At 39.6% G+C, this 13264-nt stretch overlaps 1 protein-coding gene across 1 annotated transcript in view; it reads right to left on the reverse strand.

Moving 5' to 3' along the window:
* LOC311233492 (rho GTPase-activating protein 22-like) overlaps nucleotides 1-13264 on the reverse strand; it is a gene marked incomplete at both ends in the record, with an annotated part of 169581 nt that overhangs the window by 94483 nt on the left and 61834 nt on the right. The window contains 2 exons of the mRNA XM_084320459.1: nucleotides 3423-3630; nucleotides 8968-9084. Coding sequence (XP_084176585.1) covers nucleotides 3423-3630; nucleotides 8968-9084 — 325 coding nt within the window. The remainder of the gene's footprint in view (nucleotides 1-3422; nucleotides 3631-8967; nucleotides 9085-13264) is intronic.

Raw genomic sequence — 13264 nt, forward strand, 5'->3', positions numbered from 1 at the left:
CTAAAATTGGAGGTTCTCCCTTCCCTTGGAATGTTTAAATGTATGATTTCAGACCATTGTGTGACTACCTGTAACTGTTTTAGTTGATATTTTAAAATAATTTTTAAACGATTTTAATTTGTTTTACTCTGGTGTTTAAATTTCTGTGAATATTGTTTTTATTATGTACTGTACAATCGTCGTTTCTGTAAATGAGGGAAACCTCAGATGCTTACGATTTTAAATAAAGGTTGAAATGAAATTTAAAAACCTGCAAGGTCTGAGCGGCCCGTACTTTGAGGGGGAGGCTGTTCCACAGTCTAGTCTGCGGCGGAGAAGGCTCTATCTCTCCTAGTCTTGAGCCTAGTTCTAGGCACCACCAATAGCAGCTGGTCAGCTGATCTAAGGGATCTGTGGGGGGTGTGGCAGTGCAGGAGCTCGGATAAATAAGGAAGGGGCCATGCCATTAAGTGATTTAAAAACATTTAGGGCTAATTTAAAATCTATCCTGAAACGAACAGGCAGCCAGTGGAGTGAGGCCAGAACTGGGCTGATGTGCTCGTGTTTTTTTGTTTTGGTGAGGAGGCGCGCGGCTGCATTCTGCACCAGCTGTAGGTGGCGGAGCAGGGATTTGTCAATCCCTGTGTAGAGGGCATTGCAATAATCGAGGCGGGTGGTGACAAAGGCATGTATCACCGTCTATAGGTTATTTTGGGAGAGGTATGCCTTTGTCTTCGCCAGGAGTCTGAGGTGGTAAAAGCAATTTTTCACTACAGCGCTGACCTGTTTCTCCAATTTAAAATTGCTGTAAAAAATAACTCCGAGGTTCCTGACAGAGGTGGAGAGGTTTGGACCCAGGGGAACAAGTGCGTCGATGAGGGGGGCCGGGGGGGCACTATTAAAAACAATTACCTCTGTTTTCCCTTCGTTCAGTGTCAGGGAGTTTTCAGACATCCAGCACTTGATCTCTGCCAGGCTGTATGGATGTTTTTCCATGGGTGGATTTTAGGGGGAGGTAGACCTGTACGTCATCGGCGAAGTAATAAAAGGAGATGTTGTGTTTTGCCAAGATCTGGCCTAGGGGGAGCATATATAAGAGGAAGAGGGTGGGACCCAATATCGAGCCTTGGGGCTGGTGAGGGGGGCCACAGAGGAAGTGAAGTCGCCAAGTTGGACAGAGAAGGTCCGGTTACTTAAATAGGACCGGAACCAGTCTAAGCCGGGGGCCCCTAAGGCCTACGTGATGCTCGAGGCGAACATACTGTGTTATGTACTGTATACTGTGTTATGTACTGTATATATACTGTGTTATGTACTGTATACATACTGTGTTATGTACTGTATACTGTGTTATATACTATATACTGTGTTATGTACTGTATACGTACTGTGTTATGTACTGTATACTGTGTTATGTACTGTATACTGTGTTATGTACTGTATACATACTGTGTTATGTACTGTATACGTACTGTGTTATGTACTGTATACATACTGTGTTATGTACTGTATACTGTGTTATATGAATGAATGAATGAATGAATGAATGAATGAATGAATGAATGACAACTTTATTTAACAGATTGCAGAATGGGTACAATACAGTACGGCTCAATACATACAATTGTTAAGGGCATGCAGACCTGAGAAAGACGTTTGTCTTGTTTCCATCAGGGTCCCCCATTTTCAATTCATATAGACATTTATGACATACACAACATACATGACATTTATGGCATAGGGACATATAGGTATTTAGTACTGATACATTTGTGACATAAGCGGTATTCAAATATACAGTACTGTTACCCCTAGATCCTGACAGAGTATATACATATGATGGGGAGGGGACTGTACATTAGGAGGGGGTGGGTGGGTGGGAGGGAAATATACATACGGCGGGGAGGGAATATATACATGCGGTGGGGAGGAGACTGTCTATTAGGAGGTGGTGGGGGTATATACTGTATACTGTGTTATGTACTGTATATGTACTGTGTTATGTACTGTATACTGTGTTATGTACAGTGTTGTGCTAGTTACTGAAAAATAGTAACTCAGTTACTTTACTAGTTACTTCATTTCAAAGTAACTTCGTTACTGTACTAGTTACTTACACCCAAAAGTAATGAGTTACTGTGAAAAGTAACTATTTAGTTATTTAAAAAAAAATAAAAAAAATAAATTGCTCAAGTCCCATGCCCCATATACTCAAAATCGGTTGATCAACTTGACAGTTTCCATTCACATCACCGAACTCTGCTAAGCAATGTGGTCTAGAGCGTTTCATTATATATTCCCTCCCCGCTGTATGTATATTTCTCTCCCACCCACCCACCCCCTCCTAATGTACAGTCCCCTCCCCATCATATGTATATACTCTGTCAGGATCTAGGGGTAACAGTACTGTATATTTGAATACCGCTTATGTCACAAATGTATCAGTACTAAATACCTATATGTCCCTATGCCATAAATGTCATGTATGTTGTGTATGTCATAAATGTCTATATGAATTGAAAATGGGGGACCCTGATGGAAACAAGACAAACGTCTTTCTCAGGTCTGCATCCCCTTAACAATTGTATGTATTGAGCCGTACTGTATTGTACCCATTCTGCAATCTGTTAAATAAAGTTTTCATTCATTCATTCATTCATTCATTCATCCATTCATTAATTCATTCATAACCATCTTGCAGCGTTGTTATCAAAGCATTGCAACGTTAGAATAGTTAGGATATCAATTGTGCATGAAAGGACTATATTTATATTGTTTGATTAGTATTATGAGATTCCCTGGCAGATTTCGTACAGTCAAAATCCGTTGATCTTGAGTTTCAGTGAACACATTGCACTCACCGTCACCAGTCTGCGGTGGTCGAGATGTAACGTTAGTCCAGTTGACTCCAGCAGCCCTTCAAACATGTTCTTTATCTCGTTTCCATGTTGTATATTAATTATCTCTCCAAGTAGTTGCTAAATGGTTTGTTAGTTCGTTATTATTACTGCGTTCTTATTATGTAGATTCATAGAGAGCGTCCTCTTGTTGTTTACTGTAGAGAGCGCCTATTTCTTTCAGAACGTCAGTGGCCAATCAGAAGTGCGAAACCAGAATGAGGCTACGGAAAGAAATAATAATAATAATAATACTTCGTTTTATATAGCGCCTTTCAGTCTACAGTAAACAAAACAAACGCAGGCGAAATAAGGACGCTCGCTATGAATCTACATAAAAAGAACGCAGTAACGAACTAACAAACCATTCAGTAACGTAAGTAGCGTTACTGAATTTCAAAAGTAATGCGTTAGAGTACTAGTTGCGGCAAAAAGTAACTTCGTTTCTGTAACGCGTTACTTTGTAACGCGTTAGTCCCAACACTGGTTATGTACTGTATACTGTGTTATCTACTGTGTGTATGAAGCGTCCCCCAGCGCCCCTACCTGTCAAAGGTGGGTTTCTCTCCAGCATCGAAGGCCTGTTGTAACTCCTTCACCAGAGAGGCCCGTCCAGACTGACGAAACAAGCCCGCCTCGTGCATGCCTCGCTCTCGAATGAAGCCGACACACTGCTCCACCACCAGCGGAACCAGGCGCGGCCCATAGCGGCGCTCGTACAACACCGTTTCCTCCAGCCGCTGGCCAAACACTCCTGTTAATCAGTCCAGACAGGTTTGTTTCTATCTTCAGCTGTTCTGGAGTCAGTTTGAGTGAAACTCGCAGCATCACAACAAGAGACCTGTCCAGATCGGAGTGGTGTTTCATAACTCGCAGGCATTCCCGAATCGCATGTATATTTTGTGTAATCTATATTAATGAGTATTACTGTGTGTATTAATGTATACCTGTGAAGGGGACCCAGACTCAATGTGTTTATTAATGTGTATTAATATGTGTATTACTGTGTGTATTAATGTATACCTGTGAAGGGCTATTAATGTGTATTAATATGTGTATTACTGTGTGTATTAATGTATACCTGTGAAGGGCTAATAATGTGTATTAATATGTGTATTACTGTATATTACTGTGTGTATTAAGGTACCTGTGAATGGGATCCAGACTGAATGTGTATTAATGTGTGTATTACTGTGTATTAATGTGTGTATTAGGTCCACAAGATCTACCCAGAGAAGGGACTGTACTGTACCGTTTAGGTCCAGCTCCTTCAGTCAATCCTGTTTTGCAGTCAGAGCCACTCAGTTTTGGAACATCCTACCAACTGAAATACGATACTGTGCTACCTACCACACCTTTATAAAAAAAACTCAAGACCTGGCTATTAACAAATCAAACATGTGATAACTTTTTGTTCATTGTGTATTTTGTTATTGCTTTTACTATAATGTTGGATTGTGTTGTAAATATTGTGTTTTACTTGTAATGCTTCTGTTTTAGGTGTATGTTTTTATAACATCTTGCCAAAATGACTACCGTTGTGAATTAGCCAGCTGGCTAAAACTGGCACATTTACAGAAACGTTGATTAATGTGTACTGTCCTTTAAACTGAAAAAAATAGTATTTATGTAATATATACCTGTGAATGGGATCCAGACTGAATGTGTATTATTGTGAATTCATTTGTATTAATGTGTCCATTAATGTGTATTAATGTGTGTATTACTGTGTGTATTAATGTATACCTGTGAATGGGATCCAAACTGAATGTGTATATTACTGTGTATTACTGTGTGTATTATTGTGTATTAATTTGTATTAATGTGTGCATTAATATGTGTATTAATGTGTTTATTACTGTGTGTATTAATGTATACCTGTGAATGGGATCCAGACTGAATGTGTGTATTAATGTGTATTACTGTGTATTAATGTATACCTGTGAATGGGATCCAGACTGAATGTGTGTATTAATTTGTATTACTGTGTATTAATGTGTATTACTGTGTGTATTATTGTGTATTACTGTGTATTAATGTATACCTGTGAATGGGATCCAGACTGAATGTGTGTATTAATTTGTATTACTGTGTGTATTAATGTGTATTACTGTGTGTATTAATGTGTCTTACTGTGTGTATTACTGTGTATTACTGTATACCTGTGTGTATTAATGTGTATTAATATGTGTATTAATTAAGGCTGTCAAAGTTAACACAGTATTAACGCGTTAAGCACAATTCTATTGACGCCACCATTTTTTTTAACTCACAATTAACTTAAAAAATACTATAGTTAATTCAAATACACCTAGACTTCACTATTATTTATACTCTCATTGATACTATGTTTGTTTCTGACTCAAAGTGTGTGTGTGTGTGTGTGTGTGTGTGTGTGTGTGTGTGTGTGTGTGTGTGTGTGTGTGTGTGTGTGTGTGTGTGTGTGTGTGTGTGTGTGTGTGTGTGTGTGTGTGTGTGTGTGTGTGTGTGTGTGTGTGTGTGTGTGTGTGTGTGTGTGTGTGTGTGTGTGTGTGTGTGTGTGTGTGTGTGTGTGTGTGTGTGTGTGTGTGTGTGTGTTGTGTGTGTGTGTGTGTGTGTGTGTGTGTGTGTGTGTGTGTGTGTGTGTGTGTGTGTGTGTGTGTGTGTGTGTGTGTGTGTGTGTGTGTGTGTGTGTGTGTGTGTGTGTGTGTGTGTGTGTGTGTGTGTGTGAGATAGAGAGAGATAGAGATAGAGATAGAGGCGTCGGTTACATGCAGGGTGTTTTTCGTTTAGTTTTCAAGATGAGTTTCGCTTTCCAGGTCGCAACGTAGTGGCAGCCGAGTTAGACATTTGTTTTGCAACCTGAGCACTTTTGCTTTGCCTCCTGAGCACAGTGATGTAGTACAATGCCAAAGCAGTAGGTGGCAGTAGGTGGCGAACATGAAGGCAATTTTCAACCAATCAGAACTTGAATGTGCCAATACACTTCCTGCAAAAGAAATCAACAAGCCGCCATCTTTAAATGCCTCCGTGAGCTATTTAGCCAATGTAGCACTTATTTTTCAGCAAAGAAAGTGCAATAAAAGTGTAATAAACTAAACGGATACATTCACTGTGTGTTCTGCCTCTCATTTGTTGATGAAACAAAACTAACATCAACACAATTGACCACCAAGAGCGGATAGTTTAGTCTCACAAAAAGATCTCCGATGTTGTTAGCTACATGCTAATGTGAATGGAATATGCCAGTATAACAGTATAGCATTGTGGCTAGCAGCTAATGTTAGCTCACGTTAGTTAGCCAGCCAGCACCAAACTGATGATATCTGGAGCTATCAGTAGCTAGATAACATTAGACAACGCCTCGTGTATTAAACAAAGGTGAATAGATGACTGGGCCATTTTATTTAATGCTTGTTAAGATTGAAAGAGGAGCTCTGAGCTAACAGGGTCTGGTAGCTAACATTAGCTCATGTTAGCCAGCTGCTCATGCAATCGTTAATGCTAGCAGAATGAATGGATGTAAACTTTATTTAACAGATTGCAGAATGGATAAAATACAATACGGCTCAATACAAACAATTGTTAAGGGAATGCAGACTGTTGTAGCTTGGACTGGGGTCCTTATAACAATAACTTGACAACACATGATAGCTGCAGCTATTTGGTGCTGTCTGTCGTAACCGGACGTTGGTGAGGGCACGCAGATGTCGGTATCTAACTGCACATGGGCGTTGAGCAACAACGGCTCCGCGCAGATTAAATGACACGTTGTCTGCGAGTTTTGGCGTTTTTCCAAAACGGAAACACAATTTCAGCGTTGTCAGTAGGGCAATGTGTTTTCCTGCCAAAACGGCATTTCTATTTAACTGGGACAGCAAACGTATTCATTCAGCAACTAAACGAAAACAAAAACACCTAGTCTAACCATGGCCAGAGAGAGAGAGAGAGAGAGAGAGAGAGAGAGAGAGAGAGAGAGAGAGAGAGAGAGAGAGAGAGAGAGAGAGAGAGAGAGAGAGAGAGAGAGAGAGAGAGAGGGGGTGAGAGAGATGAGGAAGGGGCAAGAGAGAAAGAGATCTGGGAGAGTGTGTGTGAGAGAGAGAGAGGGGGGGGGGGGGTGGGGGGGTGAGTCCTCAGCCCTTGTGTGGGTGAATGTAACAAGTTCCTAACGTTTTCTTTCCCCTATTATTTCATGCACACTTTATTCATTGTTTTAAATTATTATTTTCTTTTAAGTTATTTTGTGGATCACTCTGTTTTGAATTTGATGCAAATTTGCAATGCATGAGGGTCATCCTTTTGTATTACAGTTTTTCTCAATTGCTTTGGTGCATTTCTCTGATCAGAATAAAAATTCTCATAATTCTCAAATAAAAAAGTTCAACCTCCACAACATTTAGTCATTTGTGCAGTTTATAGTTGCAGTTTCTCATTCCTCCGAACAAATTGCAAATGCTTTTGGACATGCATCAATTGCTTTCATGCTTTCATTCTCTGCTGTTTTATAACATTATCATTTGCTTATGTCATGTCAGTCAAAATTAACTATACTTATGACTGCTGAATAGGCATTCCCTATAAAAATAATAGTCCTCATTTCATTGCTTGAGTCATTACATAATTTTTTTTAACTAGTTGTCAAAATCTGTCAATAATTGTGGACCATGATGTCAATCACAGCCTCACAATGGCCAATGGTCAAAGGGTGCAGCCAAATGTTGAGAGAACCACTGTAAATGAATGACTATATTCAAACATTTAGTCGGGAGAGCAGGTGTGTATACTGGACAGTAATTCAGCACTAAACAATCTGCACTGCACTACTGCCAACATGAAGCTTGCAGTGGGACAAGAACTTCTCACTTTTTACATTTTACATTTAGACTTACAGCTTTACTGCAGCACAGATTTACTGTATTGTAGTGTAAAGTAGTGTTACAGTAAAGATTTGCCATATTTACAGTATGGTACTGTACTGCAGCATTTTACAAGTGGGAAGCACTGTTATTGTACTACAGTAATATGGGTTACTGTGAAGCAGTATATCTCATGGTTGCTGTACATTACTGTAATTTTACTCTGCACCACATATGATTTCAAGACAACCTCGCAGAGGTGGAAGAGGGCCCCTTGTTATTCTGCAACAAGAGGAAGCCATTTGTGCAATGGTGATTGCAAACAATGCCATAAGGTTGAGAGAGATACAAAGCACTAGCTGTTATAGAGGATGACAATATATTTGTGAATATTGAATCCGTTTCAATTGCTACAATTGACAAAGTGCTCAGGGAAAATTAAATGCGCATGAAACAATTGTACAATGTGCCATTTGACCGGAACAGCGACAGAGTGAAGGAGATCCGTCACCAGTAGGCCTACAGGTAAAACGTTTATGTGTTCTATGCATATTCTAATGTTCAGTGCTGTAAACTGGTTACTTTGTGTAGTGCCATGCAGTACACTTACATGACCGTTCATACTGTACAATATGTTGTCCAAAATGCATTATGTTACACAGGAAAAGTTTATAGTTTTTCTCTCTCTCTCTTCTGGGATAAAGCGTGTTTGTAACTGTAGATTTCAAATGGCTGTGTATATAGTGTATAGTGCTGTCTTGAGCATTTTCAGGTAGTGTCACCAAGATCTGACTTTTTTGCATTGGAAAACACTTACAGAGTAATCTGTCATAATGAAAACATGACAAAGCCATTTGACTATCTTGTTCATAAAGAATGGTGTCAGGACTTTTTTGATGACACTGACACTTTCATTGACATGAATACTTGCTTTTGAGGAAGAAACTATCCATTTTGAGCAAGTGACATGCTTTTGCAGGTTATCAACTAGGTTTTGCAGTTTGTACTAATTGTTTTGAGAAATGCACTAACTGTTGTGCAAATGTTAAAGGTGATGTGAGAAATGCACCAAAGCGACTGAGAAAAACTGTAATGTGTATTACTGTGTGTATTAATGTGTATTAATATGTGTATTAATGTGTATTACTGTGGGTATTAATGTATACCTGTGAATGGGATCCAGACTGAATGTGTGTATTAATGTGTATTACTGTGTGTATTAATGTGTATTAATTTGTGTATTACTGTGTGTATACCTGTGAATGGGATCCAGACTCCTCTGTTCAGGCTCTTCAGCCACTCTTCTCCTTGACCACAGCTGTTGGACAGGAAGAAATAAGAACCTGGACTGGCCAAGACGTCTCTATTACCACCTAGAAAGAAAGAAAGAAAGAACGAAAGAAAGAAAGAAAGAAAGAAAGAAAGAAAGAAAGAAAGAAAGAAAGAAAGAAAGAAAGAAAGAAAGAAAGAAAGAAAGAAAGAAAGATAGATAGATAGATAGATAGATAGATAGATAGATAGATAGATAGATAGATAGATAGATAGATAGATAGATAGATAGATAGATAGATAGATAGATAGATAGATAGATAGATAGATAGATAGATAGATAGATAGATAGATAGATAGATAGATAGATAGATAGATAGATAGATAGATAGATAGATAGATAGATAGATAGATAGATAGATAGATAGATAGATAGATAGATAGATAGATAGATAGATAGATAGATAGATAGATAGATAGATAGATAGATAGATAGATAGATAGATAGATAGATAGATAGATAGATAGATAGATAGATAGATAGATAGATAGATAGATAGATAGATAGATAGATAGATAGATAGATAGATAGATAGATAGATAGATAGATAGATAGATAGATAGATAGATAGATAGATAGATAGATAGATAGATAGATAGATAGATAGATAGATAGATAGATAGATAGATAGATAGATAGATAGATAGATAGATAGATAGATAGATAGATAGATAGATAGATAGATAGATAGATAGATAGATAGATAGATAGATAGATAGATAGATAGATAGATAGATAGATAGATAGATAGATAGATAGATAGATAGATAGATAGATAGATAGATAGATAGATAGATAGATAGATAGATAGATAGATAGATAGATAGATAGATAGATAGATAGATAGATAGATAGATAGATAGATAGATAGATAGATAGATAGATAGATAGATAGATAGATAGATAGATAGATAGATAGATAGATAGATAGATAGATAGATAGATAGATAGATAGATAGATAGATAGATAGATAGATAGATAGATAGATAGATAGATAGATAGATAGATAGATAGATAGATAGATAGATAGATAGATAGATAGATAGATAGATAGATAGATAGATAGATAGATAGATAGATAGATAGATAGATAGATATATATATATATATATATATATATATATATATATATATATATATATATATATATATATATATATATATATATATATATATATATATATATATTAGCACCTATATATATTAGAAACTACTACTGGTCGGTCAGGGCACCTGTTAAGCAGGGAGGGGATTTGGGTGAGATAGTGTGATGCCCGTTATGCTCTCCCAGTGAAACTCCTTACTGTCAGGTGAAAAGAAGCAGCTGGCGACTCCACATGTATCGGAGGAGGCATGTGGTAGTCTACACCCTCCCCAGATCGACAGAGGAGGCATGTGGTAGTCTACACCCTCCCCAGACCGACAGAGGAGGCATGTGGTAGTCTACACCCTCCCCAGACCGACAGAGGAGGCATGTGGTAGTCTACACCCTCCCCAGACCGACAGTAGAGTACACAACGACCAGGAGGGAATTGGCATAATGACCAAATAGTGGGGAAAAGTAGTAAGAGTATCTTTGTGTTATCCAAGGCCACAGGTGCGATTAACAGCTGTTGTCAGTGTGTTGTTGGTTTGTCGACACCATGGGATTACCAGCTATTGTCATCAGTGTCTCTGTACAAACCTCAAGGAAACAAAGAGGTATCTTTGTGAAAGATCCAGCTGGTCCAGCTGAAGACAAAGCAGAGGAACAGATTGGACATTGAGCATGACCTCAGAGTTGCTTTGTCTACCATCACCCCAGACTTTGAGACTCTGTCAGGAGCAAACAACATCCCCAGTTATCCCATTAGTTCTCTGGGATGTTAAGCTAAGAAGTCTGCTAAGAAGGATATATTATTATTTATTATTATTATTATTATTATTATTATTATTATTATTATTATTATTATTATTATTATTATTATTATTATTATTATTATTATTATTATTATTATTATTATTATTATTATTATTATTATTATTATTATTATTATTATTATTATTATTATTATTATTATTATTATTATTATTATTATTATTATTATTATTATTATTATTATTATTATTATTATTATTATTTATTTATTTATTTATTTTTAGCCCTAGTTGTACTTTTGTTGCAACCCCAGTTATCCCATTAGTTCCCCCAAACTTACTGTAGGTCTGTTATGTTAAGCTAAGAAGTCTGCTAAGAAGCATAATTATTTATTATTATTATTATTATTATTATTATTATTATTATTACTATTATTATTATTATTATTATTATTATTATTATTATTATTATTATTATTATTATTATTATACTTGGCCATCCCGTCCCGCTCTTAAGCCTATCGAGATATACCTCATCTCATGTACCTATTGTACTCCATCAACGAAGAAAACAAGTACGCCCACACCTGCCGGGTCCCGCCCCTATGGAGGCGTAGCCTATAAGACAGTAGGCATGGTCACCAAACACTCTTCCTCTATTTTCGTTTCCATCATAACGGTCGCAGTGCACCTTATGTAACTAGTTGTTATGAAAAGATTAGAGAAATTGCGTAATGTTGAAGGCCTACCGGAGGTTTGCTTACCCCTGGAATCTTCGGGGCATGTTTCAGCGACACGTCGGGCCTATGTTGATGTTTCCTCATCTGACGGCAGCAGGCCAAGGAGCAGCGTACAAGGTTTGGCTATCGAGCCGGCTTGTACAAAGGTAGGCCCTGTGTCATCAGGCATTAATGTCGGTATTAGTAATGCTGTGAAGTATGTTTCGGCGCCAGGGCCGGGGTGGCTTGGTGAACGTTCCACTGCAGTGGACGATTTCCTGGCGATCCTGGAGCACGCTGCTAACGCTAATGCTACTGATGCTACTGCTAATGCTAATGTTGATGCTGAAATGGGTCGTTGTTCTAATATTCCCCGCCGAGGGTTGCCGCTTTTCCCTCCTCTTGCCCGGTTCATTGATGAAGGTCAGTCGGTTGCTAATGTGGGGGGTTTCGCTGAGTCTTATTTACCTTTTTTACGGGTAAAAGGGCTAACAACAGGGTGCAGGCCGGGTGTACCGTGGCTACGTAGCAAGGTAGCTTTGTTCCTGTGCCCCGGCGGGGATGAACGATGTCCCACCGGGCCGATGCTTGAGAGCGAATCGGCTCGGAGGGTGGCAGTATGGACGGATGAGTGGTATACTGCTGCAGGATGGTTTGTAGCGGCGGCCAGTGTTATGGCTCAGCTGGCTAGTTTCCTATCCACATTGGCGTCGGGTAGTGGGGTTATGGGTCCAGCCGACATTGTAAACATGTTGCATGTTTGTGGTGTTATAGAGATCTTGACTCAGTCGCAAGCTATAACTGCGGGGAGGATTATGATGCTATCAACGTTTGTTGTTAGGCATGTTTGGTTGGAGCACTCTCCTCTTGGGGAAGAGGATAGGTTTTCTCTCCTCACGACTCCTTTTTCCACGGAAAGACTGTTTGGTCGTTCTGTGGAGGCGCAGGCGGTTGTTGATCTGGGTCCCACACCGCCTCACTATCACTGCAGGGCTTCGGCGTGTAGGAGCCCATGGGGTCCTCATGCCTTGCGTGTCTAGCTGCAGAACAACTCCTCAGCATGCGCTAGAGGGGTGTTCAGGGGGGGGGGTGTGTGTCAACCAGTTTGATGACAGCTTCTCCCGTATCAAACCGGCCCTTTCTGTCGGGGTCCCCCCTTGGGTGCGTCGCACAGCGGAAGGGACCAGGCCAGCTATCTACTGTTCCTTGCGGCCCAGCGTCAGTTGACGGCGGGTGCCAGGTCTCATACCAGGCTGGTGGTGGAATTCCTCACCAGGCTGGGTTTTGCTGTGAACTGGAAAAAGAGTACACCTCTTCCCAGTCAACAGGTGGAGTACTTGGGCTTTGACGCTGAGGTCAAGGCCCATGATTGCAACCCTCTCGGAGCAGCGGAGGGTGTCTATCCTTCACGCGCTCTGGGGTTTCCGTCTGGGAGGGACGGTCACGGCGCTGCAAGTGATGCGTCTGCTCGGTATGATGGCATCTGCTCACACGGTGGTTCCTCTTGGCCTCCTCTTTATGAGGAGGATACAGAGGTGGTATTCCTCTATGGGAATAGATCCGGTGAGGGACTAATGGAAACGGTTGACGGTTCCTTTGTCGATATGAGGAGATCTCGCCCATTGGAGGAGGCTGGGTATCTTCAC

The sequence above is a fragment of the Notolepis coatsorum genome, assembly GCF_963971535.1.
Source record: "Notolepis coatsorum genome assembly, chromosome: 8".
In the NCBI taxonomy this organism is placed as follows: domain Eukaryota; kingdom Metazoa; phylum Chordata; class Actinopteri; order Aulopiformes; family Paralepididae; genus Notolepis; species Notolepis coatsorum.